Consider the following 26478-nt stretch of genomic DNA (forward strand, 5'->3'; position numbering starts at 1 on the left):
GGGAGGAAGTTTTTCTGGGGGGCTGAGATGTTGCATGCCTTTCCCCGGGCAGCCTTGACTCGAGGCCCTCCCGGCAGAGACTGAGCGGTGAGAAAGTGCGGGCCGGGCCGGCGGGGTTTGCGCGGCGGGCGCCGGAGCCCGCCCGACTCGCTGCCCGCAGCCGTCCGGCTTCCCGGAGCTTGGCCGGGCGGGCGCCCGGACGCGCCGCGCCGCTGCCTGCAGGCTAAGACTTCGCTAGGTGGGTCGACTCCCCCTCCCTCCTCCTCTTCTTCCTCCTCTTCCTCCGCCTCCGTTCCTCCTCCTCCTCCTCCCGATTTTCCCTCCTCGGCGGGCGAGGGTGGGGGGGGGGCGGGGGAGGCCGGGGCTTGCCCGGAGCAGCCACGATGCTCCTGGACGCCGGCCCCCAGTACCCTGCGATCGGTGTGACCACCTTTGGAGCGTCCCGCCACCACTCGGCGGGCGACGTGTCCGAGCGAGACGTGGGCCTGGGCATCAACCCGTTCGCCGACGGCATGGGCGCCTTCAAGCTGAACCCCAGTTCGCACGAGCTGGCCTCGGCCGGACAGACGGCCTTCACGTCGCAGGCGCCAGGCTACGCGGCCGCTGCGGCCCTGAGCCATCACCATCACCCGGGCCACGTCGGCTCCTATTCCAGCGCAGCTTTCAATTCTACGCGGGACTTTCTGTTCCGCAACCGGGGCTTCGGCGACGCGGCCGCGGCGGCCAGTGCACAGCACAGCCTCTTCGCTGCTTCAGCTGGCGGCTTCGGGGGCCCACACGGCCATACGGACGCGGCGGGCCACCTCCTTTTCCCCGGGCTTCACGAGCAGGCGGCGGGCCACGCTTCACCCAACGTGGTCAACGGGCAGATGAGGCTCGGCTTCTCAGGGGACATGTACCCGCGGCCAGAGCAGTATGGCCAGGTGACCAGCCCGCGCTCCGAGCACTACGCCGCGCCGCAGCTGCACGGCTACGGGCCCATGAACGTGAACATGGCCGCGCACCACGGCGCCGGCGCTTTCTTCCGCTACATGCGCCAACCCATCAAGCAAGAGCTCATCTGTAAGTGGATCGAGCCTGAGCAGCTGGCCAACCCCAAAAAGTCGTGCAACAAAACTTTCAGCACCATGCATGAGCTGGTCACGCACGTCACTGTGGAGCACGTCGGCGGCCCGGAGCAGAGTAACCACATCTGCTTCTGGGAGGAGTGTCCGCGCGAGGGCAAGCCCTTCAAAGCCAAATACAAACTGGTCAACCATATCCGTGTGCACACAGGCGAGAAGCCTTTCCCCTGTCCCTTTCCTGGCTGCGGCAAGGTCTTCGCGCGCTCGGAGAACCTAAAGATCCACAAAAGGACGCACACAGGTATGCAAACTGTTGTAAGAAACCCTTCCTCATCCCGGGCCTGAGACCCGAAATTCCGAAGTCAGCGGCTGGGATCCACAATCCCAGCCTCGTTGGGGTCCGGGCGTCAGGTTCCACCAGGCAGACAGCAAAAATGTGTCCTGATTTTTAGTTCAGGGCTTGAAATTATAGAAAAACAGAGAAAAGACTGCGAATGAGAAGGATCGGGGGTTACAGATTTTTTAAATGAGGAATAAAAAGGTTCTGGAGAACAGGAAGCCAAGCCTGGCTTGTCAGAGCCCTTGACGCACTTGAAACCAGGCGAGGTGGCCGGCTTTCGGCACCGCAGAGGCGCCAGCCACTCCAGCTGCAGACAAACTAAACGCTGGCTTGTGGTCAACACCCCACTCCATGACTTCACTGAGGACTCTGTTGAAAGAAAGGGTGAAAGAAGTTGAGGAGATAGGGTTAAGGGACATAGAAAGGCACAAAACAGAATAAGACCGAAAGAAAAGGGTAGTGATGGAAGGAAGTCCAGTAATTTGGAACTGAGGGGGCCTTTGTACGTTTACGCATATATGAAAAGCCCAATTTTAAGTGAGGGTTTGAGAGAGGGCTTGAGGGGTGAGGGGAGTCGGTGAAGGGCGATAAAGTCTTTTTTTGTCATGCAGATTCCATGGGGGGTGTTTGTAAAACACTGGGTACCCGCGTTGGGCTTTAAAAATAAAGCAGGTGGAGAGGTGTTAAAAAAAAGTTCATGGCAACTCAGAGCTACAAGTTAAGGCGGGCAGGACTCTCTGGGCCCTTTGCACCTAAGAGGTGGGGAAATCGGTCTCCTTCTCTATTTGGGTATGCAGGGGTGATGTCTAAGAACGGGCACTTGAAACTTTCGCTTCAACGCCTAAATTAGGGAAGAATTTGTGGCGCCTAAAGTGTGAATGTTTGTAGGGGGTCGAGTGGGGGAGGTGTGGAGGGGGTACTGAGCGTCGGGGAGGGGATGAGGGGAGGAGAGAAGAGCAAAACAGCAGGGGAACCCAGCCTGGAATAAAACTAGAAACGAGGAGCCAGGTAGAAACAACTCTGAATCAAGTGTATAGCCCTGGGCAGGAAAGCCAGCATTCAGACCTGCGGCTTCTCTGGAAGCTAAAAATCCACCACTACTACAATTATCATCACCAATACAACCTAAAAATAAAATGTAGATCTGATATAATTGGGAGTTGGTTAGGTATTTATATTTCATTGCAGATACATGAATATATTGAAGTCTCGGACTTGTAAGCTTGCAAAGTGCTAAGAGGTTACTGGCCTTTTATTATGTTCTTTTCTTTTCTTTCTTTTTTGTTTTTTTCTCCTATATAAGCTTTAGAAAACGGCCAGGTGGTTCATTCTAATAAGACCCTTCTCTTTCTCGACTTTCGCACCAGGGGAGAAGCCCTTCAAGTGCGAGTTCGAGGGCTGCGACCGGCGCTTTGCTAACAGCAGCGACCGCAAGAAGCACATGCACGTGCACACGAGTGACAAGCCCTATCTCTGCAAGATGTGCGACAAGTCCTACACGCACCCCAGCTCCCTGCGTAAACACATGAAGGTAATCGCGGAGCTCTCGCCGCCCGACTTCGGGCAGCAGCCCTGCGGGCGCTCGGGCTAGAATCAGGCGGGGAAGGGCAGCTGGGCGGCAGCAGGAGCTAGAGGAGCCTGGAAGCCAACTGCTCCACTCTGATGATCAGGGCTGGGCAGGGACTGGAAGAGGGCATTGGAGCACCCAAGGCCGTTTTAAATTCACTGTTTCATAACGCAAATAAAGAGAAGTGAGCGCTTAGCAGAGGCCGCAGATGAATTTGGCTCAGAGCTAGGGAGCCAGGGCTGCAACAGCGCGCTGGCGCCGCAGAAGCTGCCGCCATTACGCCTGGCAGCTTGGAGCCGAAGAGTTGGGGGTCTTGTGGCCAGTCTGAGAGCTTGCTCCCCTAAACCTGGGCAAGCAAAGTTGAAGGAGCGAAGCATTCCAGACTCTGGCCTCCTCCTTCCAAGCCTTCATTCTTTTGCGGGTACCGGGGACGCTGTCCCTCCCTGGAGCGCGGCTTCTGCAGCAGGGCCTTGGAGGGGGAACCAGACCGAGTTCGGGGCGCCCAAAAAGGGACAGGCGTCTGGGGAGGGGGGTGCTGGAGAAGGGGGGCGCTGCCTTCGCTGGCCTGCGTGGCCATCTTGCCTGCTCTTTATCTCCGTAAAAACAAAACTTTATTCCCACAGGTCCACGAATCCTCCTCGCAGGGCTCGCAGCCTTCGCCCGCCGCCAGCTCGGGCTACGAGTCCTCCACGCCGCCCACCATCGTGTCTCCCTCCACAGACAACCCGGCCGCCAGCTCCCTGTCGCCCTCCTCCTCCGCGGTGCACCACACAGCCGGCCACAGCGCGCTCTCTTCCAATTTTAACGAATGGTACGTTTAAAATCAGAAACAAAACACCGAACAAAACACTGTTTCAGAGACTGAGCACACGCGTAGACACATTATTGAAAGAACCCTGCGAATCAGAGCAACACCCCGCAACACACAGAGCCCGCAGTCCTGTTTTGTTTTAAATCTGCCAATAGACTCAGGACCGAGGGAGAGAGAGGAAGCATCAGACCTTCTTAAAACGTTTCCCTTTCCTTTCCTTTCCTTTCCTTTCCTTTCCTTTCCTTTCCTTTCCTTTCCTTTCCTTTCCTTTCCTTTCTTTTTTATTATTATTTTCCCTTTTTTTTGGCAAAGGCTTGGTAGCCGAGGTGCGGGAGTGGGGTCGGGGAGGAAGAGACCGCCTGACCAAATGCCGCCAACCCCAAGGGCCAATTTCTTGTTAGATTGGGATAGGCTTTCTGGGGATTCGGCTTTTTTTTTTTTTGCTTTGCTTTGCTTTCTTGTAAATACAGAATTATTAGCTTCAAACTGTTCTGTTGGATTCTGTAAATAGTTCTGTCTCGGTTGGAGCGGGCGGGTGGGATCGTGGCGTTATGGTCTTTGCATTGGGGAGGGGGAGGGGCCGGGGGAGGGAGGGGGAGGGGTGGGCGGCCGAAAGCCAACTGTTTGTACTGAATGGCAAGAATGTTCTAGTAAATGTGTACCAAAATGTGAATTACTTTGTACGATTACAGTCTCCACGTCGACCTAACAGAATATTATTGGTATTAATGTGCTTTTTTTGTATAAAGTGCAAACATTTCTTCGTCCCAAAGTCTAAGTACTTTAGTGCAGTAAAATGTTGTTTCACGTCCTGTCAAGAATTCGTATAGCCTGGATCTGCGTGTCAAACTGTTCCATTTGTTTATGTAAAAGTGATATTAAAAAGATATAAACTATAACTGTCCGTTGCTTTTGGCAAAAGATACAACCACATATGTATATAATTCCTAGTTTCCATATTTATCCGCATGTAAAGGGCCAGTTTATCCATGTTACAGCTATTCAATATTTATGGCTAGAAAAACTCGTATGTACACTTTAGTTTCCAGAACTGTTTGGTAACCTTTCGTACATTATTAAAGATTCTTAAATCTCAGTGATTGTGGTAGGAATTTCTTCTTCACACTCCCTCACCCCTCAGGAACCTGCTGCCTCTTATGCCAGTCTTAGGGTTCCCTAGAAAAGCTCTCCAGTCTCTCATGCCTTCCCTTTCTGTCATTGTAGGTCATATAAACGTGATAAATGAACGCTACCCTGCTGGTTCTCCGAGAGGGTGTAATTAGTATTTATATCAAAATTTATGAAACAAATTTTCGGCCGCAGTATAATTTAAATGACCTTTGCAGATGTAGAATAACAACCATAAAAATAACAGAAATAGATTGCACAGGCAACATCAATATTAATGTAGGGGAATTGTGGGAAGCTCAGGGGCTCGCTCTGCAACATTGCAAATGAACTTGCAGCCATGGGCTCTACTGTCCCCCAAATTCAACTCCTGGGTCTGAAACCAGTTTGGAGATTTACAATGTCATATTTTAAATTGCTGTCTTCAATTAAACCATTTATGGCCATAACTAGTTTTCAAGGATGTCCATGCATGCTATTCCAAGCCTTTCTTTTTTTGTATAAAAGTAAATGTCCATAAGGCATTTCACTTATGTTTTTTCAAATATGATGCTAATTTAAATTAATTACTTCCTACGATATGTTATTATTCCTATAATTTTGCTACTGTTATTAGTTCTTTCAAAAATACATCTAGAGAAGAGAATTATTTTATGTAATTTGATTATCTTTCTATCTCTTTTATTTATTTCTCATTTACTTAAGAAATTCGTTCCATTGGCTGGCGTTGATACAGTAAATTTGTAAATGAGGAGACAATATAAAAAATCTAAATTACTTGTGCTTAATGACTGTAGCAGAACGCCTTTTCTCTAAATCAGATTGTCTTTCTTGCAGTTTAGTTTGATAGATTTGCAAGCTATGCTGCTTCCACGAAGTTAGCTTCACTGGTAGGAACGCAGACTTCTTTGTCTCTGGTTGTAGCTTGCATGATCACCCCATTAGGCAGACAACATAGCTGGAGATCACAAATCAGGCCCTTGGCTATAGCTGCAAGGGAGTGGATGTGTTAAAAGCTGTCTGCAGAAACTGACTTCACTGTAGGCAAGGAGGAACATGGATGTGATACTTGTAGTATACAATGTGTGTTTAGGAAGTTATAGGGCAAAGAGAGCCCCTTAAGAGCCTTCAATCTGTTTTAAAGTGATATTAATTTTTTCAGATTATATTATTGACCAGTTATAGAATAAAAATGTTACATTGTCTTTAAAAACACTTATTGACTTGTTCCTTTTATCTCTTGCTATTTGTATTTGTCACTTTTAGTCAACAAAGTCTTATTTAATGAGGAAAGGTTTTGCTGTATTTCTGGTAGCCCATAGAAAACTGACCATTGTGTTTAACTTTAAAAAAAATATTATTGTGATTATCACAGTAATATTGGCCTTTTATGAAAAGAGCACCACCTTGCAAAATTTGGTGAGATTTAAGAAAATTAACACCTAAGCAGGAGTTGCTGGTAGCTCCAAAAAATTTTGAGACTAAAAGCTGGCTCTATACAGCTTTGGAGTTTAGAAACTGATTAACAGGATAGTATTTGAAGTGACTCCAGGCAGTGAGCCCAATAGCTAAAAATAGAATGAGGATTAAAGATAGCTCACCTCCATTTGAAAGATAACTGCTCAATTAATAATCTTTCCCCTTTTCAGTAGAGATAAGGCTGTCTGGGAACTTGATAAAAGTATGATAATGATAATCATAACAGTATATGTGTAATATTTGCAGTGCACTGAAGAAGGTAGAAAATGATGATTTTATTTTTGCTTTGACCATTCCTAAATACACTTTTCTTCAAAGCTGAAATTATAAATATCTCATTGTTTGTACATACTTAATGCCTCTCTTACATTAATATCATAGTATAAGAATTAAATATCACACTATGTGTGGTATATGATTTATGTAGAATATTTTAAAGATACATTTTAGGGATAAATGTTTATTTCAGTACTACTTCATTTTTTGAATCTTTATTTGAAGGTCAATTAATTTGAGAAGTCCTCTGTGTGTGTGTATTTGAATAATCTCACACCAAAGGAACTTTTTTAATAGAAGCCAACATTTATGCGAAACCCCTTCCTGCATTTTCTTTTTCAACACTCACTACAAAGAAAAAGTCATTAATGATGTAAGTCACCTAAAATAATGCTTCAAACTTAAATGTAGTCTATTATTTTGCTGGTACCTTTAATGTCTGCTTCTTGAGATGTATTCTTCATACTCTTCTTCATGGGCTATTAGGTTTTGAAATACATGAATGTGAACAGTGAAATATATTGTTAGACTCTATTTAGCAGGAGCAGAATATGCTGCAAATGGCTGGTATCTGTGTGTAGCTGTGGAGTTTGATTTAGGCAGAAGGTTGTACTGGTTCGTATTGTGACTACATTGTACTCTGGATACTATCAAATGATTAGAACACCTAACAGGTTATTAAAATGGTATTTTGTGTCAACATAAAGATGCCTGAGTACAAGCAATCATATTTGTGAAATGAAGAGAAATGAGTTGTGGTATGTGTGTGTACATTTATACAGCAAGCATATAAATATACAAGCACCATTTAAATGGGGGCTAAGTAATTTTCAAACATTTCAGATCCTTTGTTTTCTTCTTCAAAAGCTACCCCCAACTGCTTTAAGCATTTGCAGCTGATGATTTTGATTTTTTAAAGTCAAGCATTCAAGTTAACCTTTAAGAAACAAACTACCTCCAAAAGAAAGATGTAACCTTTCAATTGCCCCATCTGCTTATCTTTTTTTTTTTTTTTTTTTTTTGGCTTTAGCTGACAATAAAAAAATAACACTAACCTTCTTTGCTGATGGGCTTGGCATTTAGATGTTATTATTTGTTGATTGTGAAGTTTTCTGAGAACTTTTAAGGGTTGGCAGTAGTAGCACAGCCCCCAAATAGATCATTCAGTCCCAAACCTTCTGTAAGTTGCCTTTTTTGAAGCCAAGGTGTAATCAGTGTCCTGGTACCTTTGTGAGTTAATGTTGCTGGAGATGGTACTTGAACATACTGCTTTCCAGGAAGTGCCTTGGAGAAAGTCCTGAGTCTTAAGGATTAGATTCATTTAAAATGTTTTGAGGAGTAACTGTAATCGGGCACACTCATAATGAAGGCATGAGCTTGTTTCTGTAATCATTTGTGGACTTGATCTGAAGACATCAGATTTTACACATTCCCAATTTACATTTCTTTCCTTTCTCCAGCTTGAAATACCAATTTTTCTTCCTTTCTAGGTAAAGTTCTCACCTCCTTCTAGTATTAAATGTAGTTCTTATAATTATATGTTCATCTTACAGGAAATAGTGTTGTTTTTGTAAAGGTGGTCACAGTTTGATATCATCTTGTTTGGTTTAAAAATTCTTGAAAATAGGGTGGCAGTGGAGAGATTCCTCCCATCCATACCAGTAGAGCCAGGAAAGCCTTGATTTACCCATAGTGCTCTTTTAGTTTTCTTTTTTAACTACCCTACCTACCATCTGTAATATATACCCCTTTAAAGTGGTTAGATGTAAAAAGTTAAGGTTTTTATGGGGTAACCACGCAGCAGTCTACTTTTTTTTCCCGAATGATACCTATTAGATGGGGCAAGAAATAAGAAAAGCGTTAACAACTTACATGTCATGTTGAAGCCTCTTTCTCAGAGTCTACCGCAAACAGGGTAAGGAGTAGGGAGTATGAACAATGCTCTCTAATCTATGCACGGGTGGTTGGCTCCAGTCTCTCTGAGCACTAGGAAACACATCAGGCCAAATTGGGGCTATTTTTACCCTGCAAGCTGGAATCTGTCATCAGTTCCTAAGGTCGGTTTCCACTTTAGAGTGACAAGGTAAAGCAGTACGACGTTTCCAACCGATGCTATAGAAGAGGTGAGTTTTTCAAGACTGAGAAATCGGATTTCTTTGGCTGTGGGAAGCTCTGTAAGCATATGCAGGAGAATACACAGGTCGTGGAAGTTACACAGAGATATTTCCACCTAGAGCACACGCAGCAATCAACTGCTAAGTCTGGGTACGCGTTGTTACATTATCTTTAACAACCATCACTACTCCTTCCACCTGAGCAAACAAAAATGTTATTTTACGTCTATCTTTTCTGTAACACTTCCCAGTAAGCTACAGAAAACGGGGCAGAAACAGATGCAAGAAGCTCATACTGTGAATTGTACTCATACTTGCAATTCTTTAATTTCTTTCTTTCCATCCGGGAAAATCTTACCCTCTGGCAAAGAAATCCAAAGTTGTGAAGGAAGATGAAACCAGGAGAAAGCAAACGGGTGAGGTGGGGCTTGTGTAAAGAGACATTTTTCCCCAGGAGGATCTCTTAAAAGTAGGGAAACACAGGCCTGGGGGGTGTGGGTGTGGAGGGAGAAATTACAGTTTACCTCACGGCACCTCCGCCGCAGCCCGGGCAGCCCGCGTCTGCAGGGCCTCGCGCGCCACCGCGCAGCCCGGCAGGGCGCTTCCGAATAGCCACCGCGGGCTGGGGCCGGGACGGATGGGCAGTGCGCATGCGCGCGCCTTGGCCGGCGGTTCCACGTGCTGATGAATATGCATGACGCGCCCCCGCCCCGGGCCGGCCGCAGAGGAACCGCGCGAGGGTTCGGCCTGAGAAACATCTCTGGGCCAGCTACCAAAATAGTGCGCCAGGGAAGCTACACGTGTTTGCTTTCAAACCGCGCTGGTGTGAGTTCACAACGCCAGTACGGTCTCGAGCATCCTGCGGCCACCGCCGCCGCCATCGTTAACTGCGAGCCGATTGGCCCCGCAGGGTCTTCGTTTCCCCAAGGATCCGCGGGTACGGGGTGCCCAGGATCCGACACCATCCAGGGCTTTCCCTCTAGTCCCCTCCCAAGCCGGGAGCTGGCACCCCGGCTTTTCTCACACACCTAGCTCTTCGGAGAAGACGTCCCCTGGACTCCTCTGGCCCCTAGGCAGAGCCCAGGCCCCAGATGCCAGGGACGCGGCGCTGAGGTTTTCCTGGAGCCTGCCCTCCGCCCTGTCTCAGATTCGGCCTGGAATTCGGCCTCTGCCCCACCCCACCCTGTCAGTCCCTTCATCTGTGTTCTCTTGCCCTCTGGCTTTATCCCAGACACCCAGCACCCCATTTGGGGTATTAGGTACTGTTTTACTGGAACAGCCATCATAGGGTCTTCAGGGCATTCGTCCCAACTAGCATCCAGCTTGCTTGCCTACGACTGACTAACATAGCCCGGATGAGCTCAAAACGTCCCTCGGAGTTCCACACAATGTTTAGGGGAAGAAATTGCCCTGGCTTACAGACCAGAAATGACTGGTTTGGTGAGAAAAACCGGAGTTCAGGCGTTGGGTTGCTGCTTTCCTCTCTTAGTGACATTTCTGGAGTTCTGTACGTTGCATGCATTTTGTGGCCAACGTACTATTTTCACAGGGAGTAAATAACCAGAGGGAAGGGGCAGCCAACACAAACACAGGAGAGGGCATCGGAGGATCCCTGGCTCATTCTGTTCTCCCACCAGCGTCTGTGCCTGTGGATGTTTGTCGTGTGTCCCAGGATGGCAGAAATGGTTGCCAACAGGTTCCAATTCTCCCTTAGATTTTACTTTCAACTGAATAGGTAGAACCATTTTGTGATGTTCACGTCTCTCACTTCCCTCGTTGCCAACAGGAGAGGGCTGGGTCACTGCCCAGTTCCCAGTGCAGTCTAACCCAGGGCCAGCTCCGACGGTGGTGCCAGTTTGCTGAATCCAGGAGCCACAGTATCGTTTCATCTGACACCACCACTTGCCAAACCTTCAGCTTGAAGTTGACGCGGGCAGAGGTTCTGGAAACCTTCCTGCTGGGATGAGGCCTCTTTTTCCTAGCCAGCCTGGGAGCTCAATCTCAGTCTAGCTCAACCAGTGTCGGAGCCCCACAACGCCAGGATGGCCAAAAGAGAGAGTGTTTGCTTGGGGCTGTTTGCTGCCTCGCCTCTCCTCGCAAGCGGCCGCCGACCGCTGGGCTACTCACCCCTCCTCCTGGCCACTGTGAGGACAGTGGTTGGGGCACGAGGTTCCAGTTCCTCTGTCCGAGGCTTTCGAAGGCCAGAGTGCCCAGCGCCTGGTCAGGGGCCCAGACTCCTTGAACTCCCGTCGCAGAAGACACCATGAAGAAACCCTTTCACTATCTGTGTCTTTTTGTGTTTGAATATTGGGGCAGGGGGAACGGTGTACACTCTCCGCACTCCCAGTGAATGATGAAGACCTGTGTGAGGCTCCCTCGGAGCAGAAAGCTCCACCTCAGCATGGGTTCCCTCGGCTTTCCCCAAAGGCCAAGGTCCAAAGAACCCTTTTCATTTGGCGAAGGGCTTGAGGGAAGGGAGGGGCGGGGGCGGGCGCGGGTTGGGGTCTGTAAGCCGCTGACCGGAGGCGGCGGACTCGCCCAGCCGCTCCGCTCGGCCCCAGCCTCGGAGCCCGAGGCGGGGCGTTCACCCTCTCCTGGGCTGGAGAGTGGGGACGCCCCTTCCCCACCCCCCGGCGTTCCGGGGTACGCGCCAGGGCCCTGGAGACCCGGAGGCTGGGTTCGATGGCTGCTTGGCTGGTTTCTGGGCATCCCACGGCCGGGCCGATCTTAGTCTTTGGAGGCTGTGGCGGGAGTCGTGGCGGCTAAGGGAAGAGGGACCCCAAACGGCTTAGGCGCTTTCCTTTTCCCCACTTGAGCCTTAGCCTTGCCCAAATTGCCTTTTTCCGGTAGGACTGACTTTATCTGCCTGGCCTCTCTCAGCTGCCAACCTTACCCGAAATCTAGACCCCAGACCTGGTAAGTCGAGTTCATCCCTCACCCCGCCCGCCACCTTCCCAGCGGAGGCCGCTGGTGACTGCGTGCGCGCGCGTGGCCTGAGGCGCGCGCCAAGAAGTTGGGCTGATCTGGAACAGCCAGCCATGCCGATTCGGCCTTTGCCGCCGGGGCGTGTGAACGCTGAGGATCCCAGGGTAGTCGGAAGTGTGTCGGGGCTCCGGAATGAGGTGGGAGCAATAAAGGGCCGGGCCCCGCTCTCCTGGATCTTCTTTGGCCCTGCGGGCAACAAAGCTGTCTTTTAAAAATTAGCGCGTTCTGGGGTTTCTAAACTGGGAAGGGAAGAGGGGGAGGGGAATTACCTCTTTCCCTAAGCCCTTTCTAATCACTAAGGTCTCCAACCAAATTTACTCATGGTTTCTACTCCAGTGCTGTGAGATTAGTATTTAAAGTTAAGCTTTGTATGCATTACAGCTTCTCAAATATACCTGCCTCTTGAGGACATTTTGACAATTACCTTGGCCACTAACACCACTCCTTTCCCACTGGAAAAAAATAAAGTTAATTTTGTGACGGTTGCCTTAGGACACGTCATTTACATGTCACTAATGTGAAGAAAGAAATAAGGAAAGAAAAACAACCGTGGCATTTCTCCTTGGAGCTCCTGTGTGCTCTATTATTGAAATGTGAAAGATGGATTTTGGGGGGAGGGGCAGACAGGGCGCTGGAAGAGGGCTTTTGAACCATTTTGCCCTGTTGCACGGGGCTGACCTTTGGCTGACACGGCCACGGAGCGGGCCCTTCGTTAACGAGGATTTGATACATTAGACATTCGAGCTAGGCGTGTAAACCTACGCTCTGAATCCAGATTTCGCTCAAATTAGTGTTCTAGGAAATGATCTTTGTAAGTCTTGAGGCTTAACCAAGTGTCAGGCCGGCGTGCCCATCGCTGCCTGAAAAGGGCAGCGCTGGATAGCGGATAAAAGGCACATTCCTAGCTCTTTTAGACAAACAAATAAGCAAGAAACGAAACGAAACAAAAGCCCTTTGAATAATTCCTAAAATCCTTCAGGCCTCCACTTTGAGGCAATGCTCAGAGAAATCCTAACTGCAGGCAATGCCTTGAAGGCAGTGGTAGAGTTACCGTAATACTTTTTTTGAGGTTCAGATACATGTTTGTTTTAAGTCCTCGCAGGAAGTACTAGCTTGTCACTATTTATATTGGCCAGGCAGTGGGGCATACAAGGATGGGCTAGTCACAGGTTTTTAAAGCCTTTTAAAAGTTGGCCTGTCTCGAACTAATTTGATTCGACTCATCACCCCCAGACTCTGAAGGCAGGCTGGCCACAAAGTCCGGGTCTTGCTCGCTTCGGCTGAACCTGCAGCGCCTGGGCCTCACAGGAGAGGAGGCTGTGAGGGTGGACAGAGAGGCCACCTTGCTCTGAGGGAGCAGCGACTCCCTCGGTATTTACTGGCCCATTCTGGGAAAGGTGTCCTTTTATTAAGTTGTCATTAAAGCTCTAACTTTTCAAAAGGTATCGCCAGAAAAACGCTTTTCTTCTCTTTGCAAGGAGCACAGCACCTTCTAACTGTTCTCAACCGAAGGGGGGAGATATTCACTCCCGTCGGAGTTCCGACTGTTCTCAGGATGTCAGCGGGAGGAGGAAGGGAAATCCTTGCTCTTGTTCTTTGCCTGCAGCCCTTCAATGGCTGAATTCTTTTAGCTGCTGTCCTGGGGAGAGGTTCCCTGATTCCACACCAGTTTCCCACACCTGAGTGCTGTATTCCACCTCTGGGTTTTGCTGAGACCGAGCAGGGATTGTTCTTGGCACCCAAATTTACTACCGGAGAAAAACTACAATAAAGTGCTAGGCCTCAAATCTTTGCTTACAGAGGCTCTGCAATCAGTTCTTCCTCTCCTCTGGATGTAGAGGAAAAGATGAATATCAAAGGAGAAATGTAATTACTATCATTAAAAAAATTCCGGAGCAACATTACAAGTAAGGAGTCAAGGAAATCATTCCAATAGCGTAGAAATTCAGACAAGAAAGGGGCCGGGAATGAGAGGGTTTGTTTCAGACCAAGTCTCGTAAACTTAGTCCCAAGCACGGGCCGAAGATTTCCCAAACTCGGGTTCCCACCCTTAGGACTTGGGCTGCTCCAGGTGTTAAACACACTGTTTTGTAACACAGAGGCTAAAGTCCCTTTTGAAAATCAAACCTTTCCATCATCTTGAGAACTCTTCAGTTTGAGAGGGTTTAGATTCTGGCCTAAAAGTGAAGAGGAGGTGGGGTAGAAGGAAGGGTTGGAGGGAGGTGGGCAGAGGAAGGTGAGAGGAAAGACTAACTGCGGTGTTGAGTTCATTTCCCCCAGTGGCGAATCCCAACCACCTCTTCCGCCAGGTCAGGTTTTGATCTCTAGCGAGCAGAGCACGGACGAGATATAACCCAGATAGATGCAAGTGGTAAGTTGTGTCCAGTAGAGGCAGAAACAGTGGGTCCATTTGCTCTTAGGTCCACATCTTTGGAGTCGGTGCAAAACAACATTACATTGACCGGTACCCGAGAAGTAGGAAGGATGCGCTGGCTGTTCACAGACTTACCCTGCGTTTCTCTCTGGCCTCCTTCTCTACACCCTCCACCCCTGTCTGGTCCAGGAGACTGCACTCAATCTTGGGCCCTGTGACCTGATTGCAATCTGGGCTGCCCGCTAATCCCCTGGAGCTGCTAAAGTTGTCATTGTAACTGCAACAGGAGTTTCTTGCGGGCACCGAGGGAAGCCCCTTTCACCACCCCTGGGGTTTCATCCAACCCTGTCCGGACTCCCCCTACCCTGCACCCCGCAGCTCTTGTCCAGGCCACCCCTGGCCGGCTTGCAATCTGACGCAGGCAGCGCGGCAGCTGACGTCAGGGGCTGCTGGCGGCCAGAACTCAGGCTCCGGCCACTGGCGCCCGGCAGCATCGTTCATTATCAGGCACTTAAATGTTGCAAAGAAAGCTCAAGTTATTTAGGCTATATATATATATATATATATATATATATATATATATATATATATATGACAATTTCTTTGGAAAGAGGGAGCAGGAAAGGAATAGGAAAGATAAGAACAAGAAACAGATTTAGTTTCTGAAAGCCACCTTACTAACTTCTCATCCTCCCCTCTCCAAGTCTTTCCCCGTCCACTCTTTTGTAGGTGTGAGCGACGCACTTTCTACCTAGTTTAGGAGGATTCTTGGCGGGTGGAAGTGCTGTGTATGTTCTTGTGGAAATGGCAGCGCTGCAACTTCTCTGTGGATCTAAGGATGTGGGGCGTAATCATCTCTGTCAACGGGAGGGGAAGTTCTTCCCGCAGGTGGATCTGGCTTGGTCTTATCTCTCATTCCCATTTAGTCAGATCCATAGCTGGGATTTGATCGTGTTATTGTTGTTGTTAAATAAAAAGGGAAAAAAATCCATAATTCCCACCTTCACCCCGCGCAGACAGATAAAGCTAAGATAAACGGAGGGAGAGTGCAATCCAGAATCAGCGACGGAACTATTTGTTACATTTCAAAAGTAGTTTTCCTTTTTTCTTTTCTTTTAAAATGAATTCAATAGCTAGCTTAAAATAGAAGTTTAGATCATTAAGGAATAACTCCTTTAAAACCATTTTGATTCTTAGTTCCAATACAACCTCAAAATCCTCTGAGGATCATAACCGAGTAAACACGGGACAGGGCAGGGTCATTGAGAGGCGAATTCTCTCTTGGACTCTTCCCTGAAAAGGGGGGAAAATGCCATTCATAATGGAATTCCACAGGTGATGGCGAAGTGATTTGTTGGAAAAACAACAAATGAAAATTACAATTAAACTTACAACCCTTCCCAAATTAAGAGTTTTTAATATATGAGGAATCTGTCTGCAATTATTATCTTACGTCATAACCAATTTAGCACCTGAATTAAAACTCATTTGGAAGACCTTGTATTTCAAATACAACTTACATTTATCCTTGGAGGTTGTCAGTAAATAGCAGTTTTTGAAAATATAAAGTTATCTTTATGATTATAAATGTAACATTTATCTGTCAGTACCCACAGGTTCAGAGTAGTTACAGAAATAGGTAGAAACATACTTTGTAAGGCAAATAAGTACTTTAATATTTAACAGAGAGAAAAAACAAAAACAGTGGCCTGAATTTTAATTTTCATTTGGAACTTTTGGAGTGCTATAGACTCAGTATTTTTGAATTAATATTATGATAGTGATGATTTTATTCTGAAATTAGTAATTTATTTTTAACCAATACTCAAATAGTAAACACTAGACACATATATGTTGATACTTTGGGGATGTGAAGTGATATTTATAAAATATGAATGAAATAGAAGCTCACTCAGATAAAAGATCAGATATTTATTTGCAATATTTATCTTTTGAAGGATAATTTTAGGAAGTTTAAGTGGTCACACTAGCAAATGTACAAAATTCCATAAACATGCACCAATAAAAATTTCCTGAAATTGTGTTAAAGTTTTCAAACAAAGAGATTGCTGAGCAAGAAAAGGAAAATGAAAAGAAACTTCATTTAGAGTAAATAAAAATAATGAAAGGCTCAAAATTTACATTTTTTTCTTTAATGTTGTTACCTATTTCATGGCTTGCAAAACCAAGATTTTTAATGAAAATTTCAAAAATGGAGTAGAAAAATATTTGGAATTCAGGCCAACTGTTAATCAGCATTGAATAACATCAGTGCTATGTTTCTAGTTTATGTACTACGTCTTTTATGTCCTATAAATCTTTCCAGAGGGCTTTGCTATTTTTAGTAGAGCAAGCTGAAATTTATTGGTCCAAGATATATTTCAGACTCTGTATAACACTCTAGCTGGGAAAACTAAGAATATCCACTACATTAAAAAATCTAGCTCATATGCTATGATCCTTGAATCAATAAATATTTACAGGTTTAAAGAAATAATTGATGTACCAAATTTCAAAATCATGATATATATTTGTGTGTCTTCAAATAAATGATTTGTATAATTAGGCAACGTTCTATAGGGGTTATATGATTTCTGATGCTGCATTAGTGATGATTTCACTTTCTGACCTTGTAAATAAATTATTAGTCTTGGTTTTTAGATTTTGCTTGTAAACTTGAATGCTGTGGACAAGATGCCCCCTAAGTGTTTAATGCAGATCTCAAAGCAGTAGTAATTTGGTTTACTCTTGCTTATGGACTTAAAAAATACTTTTAAAGATTGAGTTTTATTAGTGAAAAATTAATTTATTAGTTTATTTGGATATAAATGCAATTGGGTAGCACTTCCTGTTATAACATTTCATTGTTAAAGACTTTTCTCAGAGTTCTGTTTCAGAAGTATGCACTCTGTTAAAGTGGCAATGAAATAAAAAGTCTTTTTCTCTTGATTTGAAAATAAAATGCTTTTCTAATGTTTGTTTACATGAGTTATAGAACATATTTTCTTGAACCAGGGATAAGGATGAATAAAATATTAAATTCATTTGCGTAAGGGCATGCCTATGGTAAAGTGTGAACTCTAGGTTCTGGCCATATGTAAATAGGTGTAAAATATGTTTGCTGTTCCACTGAAGTCTGTACAAATCCCATTTTGTAAAGTAGCAGAAATAAGAGGGAAGCATAACAACTCTTCTGCATATTTTCTTTGCTTGATCAGTGTGAAGACTATATGTATATGTAGTATATTATTCATTTTACAGGTCCTGCAGCTGTTGCTTGTTACTTTCCTATCAGATGACTATACCTATATTGATCAGAAAACTGAGTAACTGATAAACCAAAAAATCTTTAAAGGCAAATATGGTTATTATTATAGTGACAGAAATAAATTTCAAACATATTCCTCTCTCCAGGGTATAATGAGAAAAATAAATATTGTTATAAAATATATAAACTAAAGTATGATTTTTCATAAAAAAAGAAAACTTGGTTGGGAAATTTTTAGCCTTTTATTTCTCTTTGGCAGATACTGGTTGCCACATACTCTTGTAGATAAGTAGAAAGTATATCACTACATCTTTTTACCCTCTCTCCTTTGTTCACCTCATTCCTCTCCCACTTCTTTCTCACCTCCTCCTTCTTTTTTCCTCATCCTTGTTCTGGAAGCTTAGTTAATACAAAATTTTCCAAAGACCTTTCTCAAGAAGGTGGCAGTGATGTGGTGAGGTTGCTGCCTCTTCCACAGGTCTTTGTCTTTTGGGGCAGTTTTGTGTGAATGCCCATCTGCAGCCAGCTAGCCTGAACTCCCATGGATGGAGCCTAAGCCAGCTAGCCTCAGACTCTGTGAGGGCTGGCTCTGGGGCTGTTCTGAGCTTTTCAGCTCCCAGGATGACCATTTTCATGGTTCAAGTGGGTTAGAACAAGCAAGGGACCAAGTTTTGACAACTCCAGTGAAATATTTGATAAAGGACACACGCCAGTCACCAAGTCATTTATTACACTTTGCAGAAATTTTTTCTTCTGTTACTTGTTTGATTTAAATACAGATTCTCTTGTCATTCTTAGTCATAATTTTCTTGCTTTTATTATCATTCATTTATTCATTTTGTTATTTTTAACATTTATTATAAAAGTGTTAGCATATTGACTAACTTTTCATGAACTTTCGATCTATTCTGAAATAGTAAGCCATGGTTTTCCTTTCCTTGAAGCTGATTTGATTCCCTGGCAATATTTTCCAGGGAAATTTTGTCCTTATTACATCTAATAGTCACTTCATGGGATCAAGCAATAATTCATATACTCTGGAACTAGTTGTGTTTTAAGTTCTATGAAACTGTAGTATTAATCTGGAATAAAAAAAGAAGAAATAATTGATCAGTTTATATATTACTCAGATTTCTGTTTCTCTCCTCTGTCACTGCATTTTGGATCATTTGGGGAGTGAGTAACCCAAACCACTTTGATTAGTAGTTGTTCTTTGGATGAGAGGACTCTGGCAGGAGGGTTTGTAAAGTGTACTTGAGGACTTTGTCCTGCATGTATTTTATTATTCCATGTGTTTCTTATCTTCTTTATGAGAAAATTTATTCTGAACAATTTTAAACATAGAAAAAGAGAATAATATAAAAACACCTCCATCACCCAGCTTCTAATTTTGTCAACTCATTGTCAACCTGGTTTTGTTTATATTTACATAAACCCTTCTCCTCCAAGATTATTTTGAAACTTATCCCAAGCATAATATTATTTAATATGGAAATATTTATTATTTGACTAATATATAATTAATATTGGTTACAAAGCAGAGTGGTTTTTCAAAGGCAGCTAATATATTTCTTGGAAACACTGTCCTGCTTGTGCTTTGGATTGTTATTCTCAGCGCTTTTAACAGAGAGCTGCTTCCAATAGCAGAGCCTTTATTAGCCACTGGAATCAAGAAGCTCTATAGTTCTCAAGAGGAAAAGAATAATTCAGTTGATTACCATCATAATCAATGAAAATGGAAGCTTTAAGTGGAGAATCTTATAATTCCTAGGGTCCAGTCACTATAAAGGAATCAGAATAATTCACTCAGAAGTTCCTGTGATTGAGAAATGATGACTAAGACTTTCTTTTTTAAAAAAGTCATATGAACTTGTAGCAATATAGAAAGAACTATTGTACTTGAAAAATGGTTATTAAAAACCATTTTATTGCTACTTCAAACCACCTAGGGCAAACTTTCAGTTATCAATAAAATAATAAATATGAGTTGATATGATTTAAATGTAATGTTTCCTTATCTCTCTAAACTATATGTAGCCACATATTGTGACTATCTTTTAGAAAGAGGGTACTTAGGTTTTAAATCCTGTGCTGAAATTATATGATGTCTGGAATTTGCTTTAAATAGCCTTGGGCAGAGGAAAGTGATTGACTGTAAGGGAAAGCATGGTTTTCACTGCTGGGCAATGACTATATGGAGACTAATGATAATATTCTACTTCCGCTTATATTTGAATTTTTAAATAAAACCATTAAACATGAACTTAAAAGACTAGAAAAATCTAATCAAAGTATAAATTTATCTGATGATCAGCAATAAGTCAAAAGGCCAAGTAAAAATATTTGGACTTTAAAACAAGAAAGGTAGAAGTTTCATTTCTTCATCCTGAACAACGTATGTGTTCACCTGGATAAGTCAATGACCCTCCCTCAGCTATGGTTTTCACATATATGAAAATGTGACCTCTAATTTAATTAAAGGATGAGATTTTTCCAGACATTTTTGTGTAATATATAGATATTAATTCCCAATACTTTGCAACAAAATATTCTTTAATAATTTAAACCTGCAATTCCTTGAATGTTTGCCATTTAATTGTTCTGATATCTACAGAAAGATCTAGTTATTATATTGCACTTGTTGTTTTGTGCATTGTATGATGAAATGTAAGTATGTAGCAAAAATTATGATAGTTATAGAGTTTAAAATAGGATTATTACTATAGCATGATCCTGGATTGTCTGTTTTCCTGGTGAGAAATGGACTTTTGAAGTTCTGAGTTATTTCTCATTTGATGTTCTCATTATTTCTTACTCTATTACCATCTGTCTTTCAGATTTCATTTCTGCATCCTTCTTGCTGGAGTTTGAAAACACATTAATGTGGTGAGTTGTACTCCATTTTGGAATTTGGGTTTAAATCAGGATTTTCATGCATTTTTCTATGTGGTTCTGGAGATGGAACCTAAGGCCTTGCACATGCTAGGCAAGCACTCTACCCCTGATCTACATCCCTTCCCTCAGGCTTGAGCTTTTGTTTTTTGGTGTTTTTTTTTGGTACCAGGGATCGAACTTGGGTCCTTGCACTTGCACAGCAGGTGGCGAAACCACTAAGCTAAATCCCCGGCTCTGGCTTGAGTTTTTATAGTGACTTTTATCTTTAGTTTATATTCCCTACCTTCTGACCAGGTCTAGAATATTAGGGATGAGAACAAGTGAAATTTAAAAAATTTTAGCAAAATTGTCTTCTCCTCAAGCTTTGTTGCCACACACTGGAATTCTGTCTCAGTTTTCTTCTTTACATTTACTGTAGCTAGATTATCCTGTCTTGAGCCTATATATCCTCTAGAGTATAAAACATCCCTTGAGTCTCCTGTAAGACAATCACATTAGAGGCATCCTATTTCTTCCATCCTCAGAGCTAGGACATTGCCTGCATGTCTTCAGGAGCAGTGGTTCTTAAAGCACACTGAAATAAGTGATTTATCTTCTCACCGTGCTGTGCCAAATGGATGTTTATTACTGAAATGTATCTGAACATGGCATGCTTGGAAAGTATGACTGAACTGACTGTCCTTCCTCAGCCCATCCTTTGTAGTCACTTCACTTTCCCTAAGCCTATGTTTCTCAGAAGACTTGCATCAGAATAATCTTGGGGGATGGTCATAATGTCTGAGATGATGATCAGGGATCTACATTTTAAAAATGAAGTTTGAAGGGCCTGGGATTCAGCTCAGTGCTTTCACCGCCTGCTGCGTAAGCGCAAGGACCCGAGTTCGATCCCTGGTACCAAAAAAAAAAAATGAAGTTTGAAAATCCTGGACTAAACCTTCACATTGTGCCCTTGAAATTTAGTTTTTTTCTGGGCCCAAGTTTTCTTTTTCTTCTTCAGTTGCAGTGCTTTAAACCTCCCTGTCTGCAGTTTTTTGAGTCTGGAATTATTAGGTGCATAAAATACTCCCAAAAAACTGGACTAGTTTTCAACAAACAAAGATGGCTCCCTCAAACATAACTGTTTATGTTACTACCACACCCTTTACTACAATTCTCTGTCTTTTGATCTAGCATTAGAAGAGGGATATGTACATGATATTAATAACCATACTGTGCATTAAAATGCCTTTAAAAAAGCTAAAAAAACCCTTATATATGTAATATATTATTTAACAAACAGTCAGCCAATGAACTCATAGTCTATTTTGGGGTACTGTACAACTTGCCCCCTGATTGTAGTACAAAGACAGTGAAGAGCATATTTTCTGCCCAAGGGAAGCCCATAATGAGGATAATATGAACACATAATGTTATAGGGAAACAATTGGAAAGAAACATACCTGATTCATATCCCAAATATGCTTTTTAATTATGTAACTCTGAGTGACCTGGAATATTTAGAATGTGTACCCACGTATCAACCACTGTATCTGTTGCTTTATCTTTCATTGTATGTATTCACCTTTAACAAACATTTGTTATGTACCATCTCTATATTTACCTATGTTTAACATGATGCAGTGAGAATACAAATTCCATTACAATGAAGTTAATCAGAAAAGCTCTACACAAAGGTGATGAGTGTAGGGGAGATGTCACAGGTGCCCACAAATGGGTTGGAGATATTTACATGGGGAAGGATTGCAGCACTATAAGATAGTATTGATTTTAGAAGTGAATATTTCCATATTTGATAGTTCTATTCAGTCATCTATGGGACAATTCTTTAACTAGTGACTTCTGATAATGGTGATTATGATTTCTTGGCTCACAGATTTGAGATTTTATGAAGTGTAACTTCATTCTCTTTGGGGATTGTCTTAGTCATCTTTCTTCATTGCTGAGACAAAATAGCTGGCACTCACAGTTAAGAGAGGAAAGTTTCTTTTGGATTACAGTTTGTAGAGGTTTCAGTCCATAATAGGCTGGCTCCCAGGCAGGGTAGGATGGCAGAGGGGTATCACAGAGGAGAAACAGCTCATGGTGGGTAGAAGGCAGCAAAGCACTAAAATAGTGAAGAAGCAGCTGCTGGCCTACCTTTTTTCTGTCCCTTTATATTCATATAGGCTTCCTGCCCTTTGGGTGGTGCCACCCAACTCAGGGTGGGCCTTCCCATTATCCATACACAAAACTATGCCAAACCAATCAGACATTAAATCCCAACATCACACAATCCCAGCATCACACACCCTAGATCCAGTGACCTCTGAAAAGCACCACTCATGACCACATAAGGCTTTAGGGGGACATCTAGACAGAAGCCATAATAGGGATGTAAGTGTGTGAAGGGTTTCTTGGATTGGAAGTTTTCTTCCTTTAGAAATAGTGACCTTTCCCATATACAAATATGTTAGACATAATAAACATTTACCAAATCTGTATGTACATATTTCAATTATAGCTAAGTCTCCTTTGCAATTTAATTTTCCAAACTGTATGATGGAAGATAAAAAGATTTTCTCTTGAAAACTAACAAGAAAGTGTAGTCAAATTTGAAGGGATAGGGCCGGGGATGTGGCTCAGTGGCACTGTGCCTGCCTGGCAAGTGCAAGGTTTTGTGTTCGATCCCTGGTACTGGAAAAAAAAATCGAAGGAACTACCACTCATAAACCATCTGTACAAAGACAATTCTAAATACAACTAAAATTTGACAACCTTTTGATGTATATTTTGTATGAAATTTTGATTGTTAACTACTTGTACAATAACAATTTAATTTATTTTCTGTTTTAAAATATTCAAGAAGAGTAATATATGTGGGCACATATTTTAAAGATGCAAATTTTAAAGTTTCATTCATTCTTTTAAACAAACGCCTTCTTATAGTTAAGCTGGATTGTCATTTTGATTGGCTTGGAAGCTGCTCAGGTAATTAGTAAAACTTACTTTTGGGTCTGTCTGTGTGGGTAATAGAAGTGTGACCTTGGGGTGTAGGTCTGCTCCATCCCCCTTCCTCTCTGGTGGTATTCCCCAGCTCTGCTTCACAGCTACCATGAACTAAACAGCTTTGTTTTGCCATTCCCTTCTGCCATGATGTTCCAAAGAGCCTTAGAGTCAGCTGATTATGGACTGAATCCTCTGCATCCATGAGCCAAATTAACCTCTTGTCCCTTAAATTATGGGTGTGGGGTAATTTGTTCCAGCAACTGGAAAGCTAACTAATACACTTTTACTAATGCCGTCTACATGTCAGGACCTCTTCTAGGTTCTGGCGATACAGTGATGAAAAAGATGAATTCCTCAGGGAGCTTACATTCTAGTGGGAATGGATGACAACAATAAATATGGAAAAGATACATATAAAAGGTAACTTCAGAGATTCATAAGTTATAACTTTCATTTAAAACAGAAGAGTGAGAAAGACAAGAGTTTGTGGAGGAGGAGAAAGAGATAATAATCAGTAGTGGCTTTTTTGAGAAGATGACATTTGAGCTGAGACCTAAGTGACGTGAAGGAACCAGGCATGAGAAGAGCAAGGAGTAGGGGAATCTAACTGATGAAAGAGAATGCAAATGACCTGAGAGTAAGAACTAGGTTGACATGTTGATGAAATCATTAATTTATTTCTCTGCACAAATGTTTGCCTAGAGTCTGTTTTGTGCCAGATACGACATATTTTAAGGTGCAAAGGAAGCAATGATAAAGCAGACATATCAGTTTTCAGGTCTCATAGGACATATGTTCTAGTCATAAGAAAGGTGACAACAATGAAAATAAAGAAAGGAAGAAAGGAAGGAAGAAAGGAGAAAAGTACTGAGTACTGAATAATGATAGGTGAATTAATTCTAAGTGAGATGGAATAACATAACAGATATTTTTGGACTGGTTGTATTAGCTTGTGGAGCCAGAGAATGCCTTTCTGAATACATGATCTAGTACAATCAGAGGGTTGTTGGGAGCAATGTTACATAATTATAGGGAAAAATCATTTGAGTAGGCCTAGTTCTCCTGCCTACAGGCCAGCTATGACATTTCAGACATAATTACATTTTGGCCTCGGGTCACAGCTGAGACCTCAGTGATCCCAGGATGCTGTAATGCTCCAGGACAAGACCACACCTGCGGGAGAAGCCAAGGAGGGACCAAATCTTCACCTGCATAGTTCCTCATTGTTCTTAGATTTCCACTGCCCCCCCCCCCAGTCTTTTGTTACACCTTGTTTATCCCAATGTGAAGTACTGAACTCTACATTTCACTTGTTACATTTGTTTCCCCATGTATTAAATAAAAGGTGCTGCAAGCTAGGGGGTCTTTGTCATTGCTGCCCAGAACAACACTGATCAGATCCAAAGCTCAACTTCTTCTCGGTCTCATTTTTCTACCTTTCTTGTAATTCGCCGTGTGCTGCTGTGGCTCACAGGAGACTAGGACTCACTACAGAGGTTCTGGTGACGTCCCCTTCACCTGTTCCCTACAGAGGGTGGTAATGTGAGGCTCACTCTTACATTGGACATTCCATATTGTGGATTGGGACATAGTAAACTAGGGGAAGGATTATTTGAGAATCTGTGGAGCAATGTGAAATCCTATTATTCATGAAAGTACATGGGAAGAAATGGAACTGTAGTCATTTGAATTTATAGAAAGGGGAAACAATAAAATTAGGTACTTCATAATTTGTAGCAAGTTTCATGCAACTCTTCCCAAATGTTTGGGATATTGAGGCAGAACACAGGTGTTTTATTGGAAGGGCCTCTGGGACAAAATTAATGAGCCTTTGCTGAATAAAGAATAGTTTTAACATCAGTGAATGCAATTAAAATAATGCAATTAAAATAATGAAAATGTGAAAATTAGTATGGATTTGAGCAGCCTTTATTTTTATTTGTATTTTTTTTTGCATTACTGGGGATCCAACTCAGGACTTTGCACTTACCAGGCAGGCGCCGTGCCACTGAGCCACATCCCTGGCCCAGATTTGAGCAATCTTGCAAAGGAAAGAATCCGCTTGTCTTAGTCTTCTCATACCATTTTACTGAAAGTGTGGATTCACAGCCTAGGTTCCCATCAGCAAATAGGTGGATAAAGACCAAATGGTATTTATACACAACAGAATATTATTCAGCCATCAAGAAGAATGAGAAATCATGTTATTTGCAGAAAAATAGATGAAATTGGAGGAAATTATGTTAAGTGAAATAAGCCAGAAAGAAAAATATAATATATTTTTTCTCATATTTGGAAACTGGAAAAAAAGTTGGGTTGGGGAATGGGACTGGTAGGAGGGGGAAAAGAAGGAAGACAAGGGAGAGTAGTAGTAAAAGTGGACACCATCAAACAGAATTTATACCTGTGTAAAGATTTATGGGGAGGCCGGAGATTTAGCTCAGTGGTTCCTCTGCTTGCCTTGCAAGTGCAAGGACCCGAGTTCGATCCCCGGTACAAAAAAAAAGATTTATGGGAAAGACATTGCTTTGTACAAAATATTCATTAACAATTATAATTTTAAAAAGCACAGATTCATCATGGAATATATTTTCTGGGGTTTTTTTTTTGGTAATTTTTCAAATGTTGTAATATTGCTTTAGTTTATGGTATGGGAAAATATTGAGTATTTAAGACAAGATCCTAATATTACAAGGAATAGAATTCTATTTAATATAGTTTGAGGGCTGGGATGTAGCTCTGTGGTGCCACGCCTGGCTGGCAAGTGAAAGGCCCTGACCTCCATCCCCAGAACCACACACACACACACACACACAAAGTAGTTTGAGTTAAGGAGGGTTTATTGAAAGAAATGAGCATGAACAAGAAATAGAACATGATTTCCATATATGAATGATCCTGAGAAGTAGAAGGGCACATGCGTCTGTCTCTGCACATCTCCTCCATCCAGTCTTCTGTTTTTCCTTTCACTTAAGGTTTCTTTTCTTATTTATTTATATGTGGCATTGGAATTGGTCTCAAATTTCACAAGGCCTAAAGTTACAGTCCTTACAATTCTCTCATTGATTTAAGTTTCTCAATGATCCAATTCTACATTCAATTCCTATGAGAGATTATCAGATTTCCCCAGATTAAATCAGGTACATGCCCTGGTCCATAATATGCACTTATGATAGATTTTATTAACAAATA

At 43.0% G+C, this 26478-nt stretch overlaps 1 protein-coding gene and 1 long non-coding RNA gene across 3 annotated transcripts in view; both read left to right on the plus strand.

Annotated features, from left to right (window-relative positions):
* The first annotated feature begins 61 nt into the window (after positions 1 to 61).
* Zic1 (Zic family zinc finger 1) lies at positions 62 to 4878 on the plus strand. The gene is made up of 3 exons (XM_004834405.3): positions 62 to 1365; positions 2772 to 2935; positions 3595 to 4878. Exons 1-3 carry the CDS (start codon positions 384 to 386, stop codon positions 3790 to 3792), a joined length of 1344 nt encoding a protein of 447 aa, XP_004834462.1. The 5' UTR covers positions 62 to 383; the 3' UTR covers positions 3793 to 4878.
* A 6426-nt stretch (positions 4879 to 11304) lies between these two features.
* LOC110347720 (uncharacterized) overlaps positions 11305 to 26478 on the plus strand; it is a 179749-nt gene continuing 164575 nt past the window's right edge. For both annotated transcript variants that reach the window (XR_015440855.1, XR_015440856.1), the window contains exons 1-2: positions 11305 to 11695; positions 20244 to 20292. This is a non-coding gene — a long non-coding RNA (uncharacterized LOC110347720). The remainder of the gene's footprint in view (positions 11696 to 20243; positions 20293 to 26478) is intronic.

Source organism: Heterocephalus glaber, unplaced genomic scaffold (assembly GCF_053883595.1).
Source record: "Heterocephalus glaber isolate CG9 unplaced genomic scaffold, H.glaber_assembly_v1.0 deba00001504, whole genome shotgun sequence".
NCBI lineage: Eukaryota > Metazoa > Chordata > Mammalia > Rodentia > Bathyergidae > Heterocephalus > Heterocephalus glaber.